This window comes from Nicotiana sylvestris, chromosome 11, assembly GCF_000393655.2.
Source record: "Nicotiana sylvestris chromosome 11, ASM39365v2, whole genome shotgun sequence".
In the NCBI taxonomy this organism is placed as follows: domain Eukaryota; kingdom Viridiplantae; phylum Streptophyta; class Magnoliopsida; order Solanales; family Solanaceae; genus Nicotiana; species Nicotiana sylvestris.
In genome coordinates this window covers 98,498,813-98,506,765 of record NC_091067.1, presented here as the reverse complement: position 1 = coordinate 98,506,765, position 7,953 = coordinate 98,498,813, and the positions used below count along the sequence as shown (strand labels likewise).

At 42.1% G+C, this 7,953-nt stretch overlaps 1 protein-coding gene across 1 annotated transcript; it reads left to right on the top strand.

The window, feature by feature from the left end:
- The first annotated feature begins 2,451 nt into the window (after nt 1–2,451).
- On the top strand, nt 2,452–2,922 carry LOC138881380 (uncharacterized). The gene has a single exon (XM_070161602.1). The coding sequence runs from the start codon at nt 2,452–2,454 to the stop codon at nt 2,920–2,922; it is 471 nt and encodes a 156-aa protein (XP_070017703.1).
- Nucleotides 2,923–7,953: the final 5,031 nt, after the last annotated feature.

Here is a 7,953-nt window from a genome sequence, read left to right as displayed (position 1 = left end):
GCATCTCTGCATGTTGGAGATGTGGGACGCTTGGTCTAATAGTAGAGAACCGCCCAGTGCAATCCCTGGATTTCCCGAACTAATTCCCAGGACAAGTGAAACCTCCAACGTCCCTATTCTCATAACCAACCCGTTCATCCCATTCGGGTACCCCACTATGTCAGCTAATTTCACTGGTAAGCCTTTTGAGGTTCGCCCCTAGACACCGTTTTTAGGAGTATCTTCCACGATATTCACTGCACCACCGGTCTCAACTACGACACGGTCAATAGTGCCTAGGCCATGTTTCGAACCATCAGCCTTCACTTTCCAAGTACCACTATTTCAACTAAACACGGCTCATGTCACCCCGAATTCCTACTCTCAGCACCCCCGGTATGAGTCTCACATGGAACAAGAAAGAACTATGAAGAACCCCGAGCAAGAAGATATAACTCAGAAAATGAAAAGCATTGAACAAAGTCTTAAGAGCATGCAAGGCCTGAGTGGCCAAAAGAGTGTCTCTTATACCGATCTGTGCATGTTTCCTCACGTTCATCTACTCGTCGGCTTTAAGACACCAAAATTCAAAAGATACGACGGGCATGGAGACCTGATCGCCCATTTGAAAAGATATTGCAATCAGTTAAGAGGGGTAGGCGGAAAGGAAGAACTCTTTATGGCCTATTTTGGGGAGAGCTTAATCGGAATTACATCAGAGTAGTATATAGACCAAGCCATCTCTCGTTGGCGCATATGGGATGACCTGGCCCTGGATTTTGTTAGCCAGTTCCAATACAATGTGGTCATAGCTCTAGACAGAAATTCTTTGCCCAACCAAAAAAAGAAATCTTCAGAAAGCTTCCGAGAATACGCTATCAAGTGGTGTGAACAAGCGATCAGGGTAAAACCTCCAATGGATGAGGCCGAGATGGTCAGTGTCTTTTTACAGGCCCAAGAGGCCGATTATTTTCAAAACATGATGTCTGCCATGGGCAAGCCATTCGTAAAAGCCATCAAGATTGGAGAAATGGTGGAAAATGGGCTGAAAACGGGTCACATCATGAGTCAATCAGCTATAAGAGCCACTTTCAAAGCTATCCAGAGCGGGTCGGGGGGAGTAGCAAACCGGAAAAAGAAAGAATATGGAACAATGATGGCTTCAAGTTTGAGAAATCCTCGTCAACCCCGAGATTACTTTGGTTTCCCTACCTGCACCCCGCAACATTACTACCCCCACCAAGACGCATCATATGCTATAACCCCTCATCTCTATGTAGTAATAAATGCCCAGCCATACACTCGGCCACAACAACATTACAATCAAAATCGAGCTCCACCTCCAAGAAACAACCCTCCTCACCAAGCCCCGTATAATCCACGTCCGCCACAGACTAATTATCCATATAATGCCTATCCCGTGAACCACCCAGAAAAACTAACTTCACAACCATTGGTGAATCATATTCCAGCCTCTTCCCAAAATTAGTCCAAATGGGCCTGTTACAGCCTGTACCTCCAAACAGGAAAAACCCAAAGTCACCATCCTACTGACTAGGTACCAGATGTGCTTATCACTCAGGGGCAGAAGGGCACGATACCGAAGATTGTTGGACCCTTAAGAGGGTAGTCAAAAATCTGATAGAACAGAAGCGGGTAGTTTTGAGGGATGAGGAAGTCCCCAATGTAACTAATAACTCATTGCTGGCACACAACAATAGGCCAGTCATTGGGATGATCTGTGAGGACAAAGAATTCGACCCAGCTTTGAAAGCTATCATTACTATCACTGACTTAGAAAAGAAACCCAAAGCGGCAACAAAACAAGCTAGAGATGAGAAGAAGATCAACTCCACTCCCTAAAGTGCATAAAAGGCTGTGGAAACCAAGATAGGGGCAGCACCTCCTAAAGATGCCATTCTTTATGCTCCCAGGGACCCCAGAAAGGAACAGTTCATGTTGAGTCCTCCCAAATGTTTGAGCAAAATAAGGTCATGCTGAAAGTGCCAAAGATGTACATACCAAAGGGGACTTATGTGGCACGGGGCCGATAATTTCACCTAGGTTAACTGTTCCTGTAGTCATCAGACGTGCACCATACAATCCCATAAAAGATCCCATTGCCATCCCTTGGAACTACAATAAGGCAGAGGTCACGTACAAAGGAAAGGAAATCATGGGAGAAGTAAATGAAACGAATACATCCGGGAAGTACCTCAACCTGAAAGAATTGAACAAGACAAAGCATAAGCGTTTTCCTCTTAAAAAGCCAGTCAATGCTGAAGAAGCAAATGAATTTTTTCAAAATATAAAACCTCAGACTACGTTGTAATTGATCAACTCAGGATGACCCCCTCTCAGGTCTCAGTTTTGTCCCTAGTGATAAGCTAGAATGAGCATCAGAAAGTGCTGTTAAAAATGTTGAATAAGGCATATGTTCCAATCGAGACCACGGTTGAACAATTGGAATGAATGGCGGAACGATTTTTTGAAGTCAACCGAATCTCCTACAGCCGAAATGACTTGCCTCCAGAAGAGGCTGCCCACAACAAAGTTCTTCATTTGACCGTTAAGTGTGAAGGGTATTATGTGAAAAGAGTTATGTTGGACGGAGGATCTAGGGTCAACATTTGCCCTCTATCAACCTTACAAAGGATGGAAATTTGGACTGAAAGGATTAGACCCAACAATGTTTGCTTACGTGCTTTCAACGGCGTCAAGTGGGATACGATAGGGGAGATTGATTTAGTCCTAACTATTGGCCCTGTAGATTTTGAAGTAACATTTCAAGGTTTGGTCATGGACACCTCCTACAACTTTCTCTTAGGAAGGACTTGGATTCATACTGCAGGAGTCGTACCCTCTACTCTCCACCAAATGGTTAAGTTTGAACATGAAAACCAAGAAATAGTGGTCCACGGAGAAGATGGACAATCAATCTAGAGGGACCCATCAGTCTCATGCTTGGAAGCTAGAGAGGGTAGTGAACACAATTTCTACCAAGCTTTTGAGGTCGTGGTCGCAGACCAGTGTAAGGAAGGAACCCCATGTCCTCAACCCTGCTTATCAAACGCATCAATCATGGTCACTAGTGAAATGATCAAACACGGGTACAAGCCCATGAAAGGGCTCGGGGTATCCTTACAAGGAATTAGAGAGCCCATCACTTTGACTGCCAACGAGAAGTTCTTTGGCGTAGGCTTCTAAGCTACAGAGGCCGATGTAAAATGGGCTAATAAACGTAAGAATAATGGGTGGGTCCTACCTCAGCCGGTCACGCATCTCGCCAGGACGTTTGTTAAGCCAAGGTACATAGAAGAAGAAGAAGAAGAGGCCTTCACGGCCGAAGAAATTGAGGACATATGTGAGGCAATGAGGCAAATGTTGTACGAGTTTTATATGGTCCAACCGGGTGAAGGCTCAAGCAATGCTGAGGTGCAATATATGGGGCCAAATGCTAAGCTTCAAAATTGGAAGGCTACTCCGTTCCCAGTCAGAGGGGAATCCCGATAGTTCAGTCTTGTCATCTTTTCTGCATTCTAAGTTATTTCAGGATGTAACTCGAATGTTTTTAGTTTATTGTCTTTAAAATTCTGATGTAAACCCTCATATATTCAAATTCAATGAAATGAAATCAATATTTCATCGCCTATTGAATCTCTTCCCTTATTCTTTCTGATTTTTGTTATTTTTTCTTATCTCTCTTTTCAATTCTAATAATGCGGACTTAAATAATATGACATGCTTTGCGAACTTCATGCCCTGATCTTAATACGCTATCTAACTGTGAAATAATGAATCAAGAACCAAAATATGATGAAGATGAGGCTTTTAGGGAAATAAATCGAGAACTGGAACAATTTGAGAATAAGCCCAAGCCAAACTTAAATAAAACCGAGCTAGTTAATTTGGGTAGTCCGGAAGAGGTCCAGGAAACCATGATAAGCATTCACGCTGATGAAAGAACTAGAGATGCATTGATCCAACTTTTGTTTGATTTCAAAGACGTGTTTGCCTGGTCCTATGACGATATGCCAGGATTGAGTATTGATTTAGTAGTGCACAAATTACCAACTTATCCCAGTTATCCACCTGTCCAAAAAAAGTAGAGAAAGTTTATAACAGACATCAGTGACAAGATCAAAGAAGAAGTCACCAAACAGTTGAAAGTCGGTGTGATCCGAGTGGTCCGATACACCACATGGTTGGCTAATGTGGTCCCAGTGCCAAAGAAAGATGGGAGAAGCTGAGTGTGTGTTGATTATCGGGATTTCAACAAAGCAAGTCCCAAGGACAACTTCCCATTACCAAACATCCACATTCTTGTTGACAACTATGCCAAACATGAGATACAATCTTTCGTGGATTGCTATGCTGGGTATCACTAGGTTCTAATGGATGAAGAAGACATAGAAAAGACGGCTTTCACCACACCTAGGGCACTTACTATTATAGGGTCATGCCGTTTGGTTTGAAGAACACTGGGGCAACTTACATGAGAGCTATGACCGCCATCTTTCACGACATAATGCACCAGGAAATTGAGGTATATGTGGATGATGTGATCATTAAATCCAGAACACAGGAGGACCATGTGCGAGATCTGAGAAAGTTCTTTGAGCGCTTGCGTAAGTATAACTTGAAGTTGAATCGAGCCAAGTGTGCATTTTGGAGTACCATCTGGGAAACTTTTGGGGTTTATAGTCAGTCGGAGGGGCATCGAGTTAGATCCAACAAAGATAAAGTCTATTCAGGATTTTCCACCTCCGAGAACCAAAAAAGAGGTTATGAGTCTGTTGGGAAGGTTGAGTTACATCAGTAGATTCATTGCGCAGCTGACTACCACCTACGAGCCCATATTTAAGCTATTGAAGAAAGATGCGAAAATTAGTTGGACAGATGAGTGTCAAGAAGCTTTCGACAAAATCAAAGAATATCTATCAAATCCACCAGTGTTGGTCCTACCCGAGCCTGGAAGGCCTTTGTTCTTGTACTTGACAGTGTTGGAGAATTCTTTTGGATGTGTTCTCGGGCAACATGATGCGACTGGGAAGAAACAACAAGCCATATACTACTTGAGCAAGAAGTTCACTAATTATGAAGCCAAGTACACTTTGTTGGAAAGAACTTGTTGCGCCCTAACTTGGGTCGCTCAGAAGCTTAGGCATTACTTGTTGGCTTATACCACCTATCTCATAACTATATTGGATCCTTTGAAGTACATATTCCAAAAACCAATGCCCACAGAAAGGCTAGCAAAATGGCAAATCCTGCTCACTGAGTTTGACATTGTTTATGTCACCCACACGGTGATAAAAGCTCAAGATTTGATGGATCATCAAGCCCAAAATCTTGTTGATGATGAATATCAGCCTTTGAGTACTTACTTTTCGGACGAGGAAGTAAATTCAGTTGAGGTAATTCCAGAAGGCACCAATGCTTGGAAAATGTTCTTTGGTGGAGCGGTAAATGCAAAGGGTGTCGGGATTGGGGCAATTTTGATTTCACCTACTGGTCAGCATTATCTGCCCACAGCTCGACTTCGTTTCTTCTGTACGACTAACATTGCTGAGTATGAAGCTTGCATTATGGGCATGAACATGGTAGTTGATCTGGATGTGGAAGGATTGTTAATCATGGGAGATTCTGACTTGATTATTCGACAAGCTCAAGGTGAATGGGAGACTCGAGATATCAAGCTCATCCCATACAGGCAACATGTAGAAGATCATAGCACACAGTTCAAATCCGTCGAGTTCAGGTATATCCCTCAGTTCCACAATGAGTTAGCTGATGTACTAGCTACTTTGGCCTTAATGCTGCCGTATCCGGGCAATGTCCACATTGACCCGCTGGAAATCCAAATACGAGAAAGACATGGTTATTGCAATACAGTTGAAATAGAACCAGATATTCAGCCATGGTGTCATGATATCAAAAGATTCTTGAAAACAAAGGAATATTCTGAGCAAGCCAGTGGAGTAAAAAGAGAACCATAGAAGGCTCGCCAGTAGTTTCTTCTTGAGCGGAGAGGTCTTGTACAAAAGAACTCCAGACCTAAACCTTTTAAGATGTGTGGATGCCCAAGAGGCTGGAAATATCATGAATGAAGTGCATGTGGGAGTATGTGAACCCCGTATGAACGGATACGTCCTTGCAAAGAAAATCCTTTGGGCAGGTTATTATTGGATGACCATGGAAAAGGATTGCTTCAGTTTTGTCCGAAAGTGTCATCAGTGTCAGGTACACGGTGATCTGATTCATGCACCGCCTTCAGAATTGCATCCTATGTCAGCATTGTCGTCGTTCGTTGCTTGGGGTATGGATGTCATTGGGCCAATCGAGCTGAAAGCTTCAAATGGGCACAGATTCATCTTAGTTGCCATTGACTATTTCACAAAGTGGGTTGAAGTAGCCACTTTCAAAGTCGTCACCAAGAAAGCAGTGGTGGACTTCGTGCATTCCAATATTATCTGTCATTTTGGTATTCCTAAGACTATCATTACGGAAAATACTACAAAATTGAACAGTCATTTAATGAGGGAGGTATGCGAACAATTTAAGATCACGCATCGGAATTCTACCCCTTATCGGCCCAAAGCTAATGGTGTTGTTGAAGCAGCAAATAAAAATATCAAGAATATCCTCAGGAAAATGATTCAAAGTTTTTCCTTTTGCATTATTGGGATACTGCATAACCGTGCACACATTAGTTGGGGCAACACCCTATCTATTGGTTTATTTCACTGAAGTAGTAATACCTACCGAAGCTGAAATTCCATCTCTTTGAATAATCGTTGAAGCGATTGAGGACAATAAATGGGTCAAGATCCGTCTAGAACAGTTAACCATGATTGATGAAAAGCGGATGGCCGCAGTCTGCCATGGCAGTTGTATCAACAAAGAATGGCCTGTGCTTATAACAAGAAAGTGCGGCCTAGGAACTTTGAAGTGGGGCATCTTGTTCTAAGGCTATTCTCCTGCATCATGTGGAAACAAAAGGAAAGTACGCTCCAAATTGGAAAGGTCCGTACATTATAAGAAAATAGTTGCCAAAAGGGGCATTCTACTTGGGAGGCATTGAAGGAAATGACCCCAAAATCGCTTTCAATGCGGATGCGGTCAAAAGGTATTATGTTTAACCCTTTTGTGATACTAATATTCTCTGATTGGGATGACGAAGGCTTTCATTCTCACTACCCAAACATTGTCAGCCCTTTGCAAACCTTTTGAGCCAGTTACTTTTCTTTGATTTCCCTTTTTGGAACTCTAATACATATATATATATATATATATATATATATATATATATATATATATATATATATATATATATATATATATATATATATATATATATATATATATAAGAAGAAAGCAAAACAAAACAGAAAAACAAAAGAAAAATCAAAAACAAAGTTCCCTGAACTACGTTCGACTTGATTCCGAAAGTATACGTAGGCAACCTCTCTCTGGGGTTCAGTCACACCAAAACGAAAATCCATATTTCCCCAAAGTTAGAACTGGGGCAGAAGTTATAATGGTTCGGCAATAGTTTTTGCCTGAAAGGTTCCAAAGTTGTAATTCAATCCAAATTCTTTTCACCTCAAGTCCTATTCAAGTCCTTCCGATCAATCGGTAAAGATGCTCAAAATTGGAGGATATGGTTACTTGGATCTGATACAATCAAATGAGAGAGTCTTATTAGTGAAAACCCACAATGGCACCATAGAGCGATGGTAAGTAGAGAAATTGAAAATGAGAGAGTCTTGATAGTGAAAACTCGCAAAGGGTACTATAAGGCAACGGTGAGAAGAGAAATGAGAGAGGTCAGTTGGTGAAAACCCGCAAAGGGTGCCACTGATCGAAAAGGGGATCCCTTACAACCATCGGTATTGATAGAGTCCTAGCAAGGTTTCTCGGTTTTGAGGTATGGTTTATGATGGGTTTATAAGAGTTGGATGGTTTGCACAT

What these genes read in the sequence shown, in the direction of transcription:
- LOC138881380 (XM_070161602.1), top strand. Translation starts at nt 2,452, where the DNA reads ATGGCGGAACGATTTTTTGAAGTCAACCGAATCTCCTACAGCCGAAAT.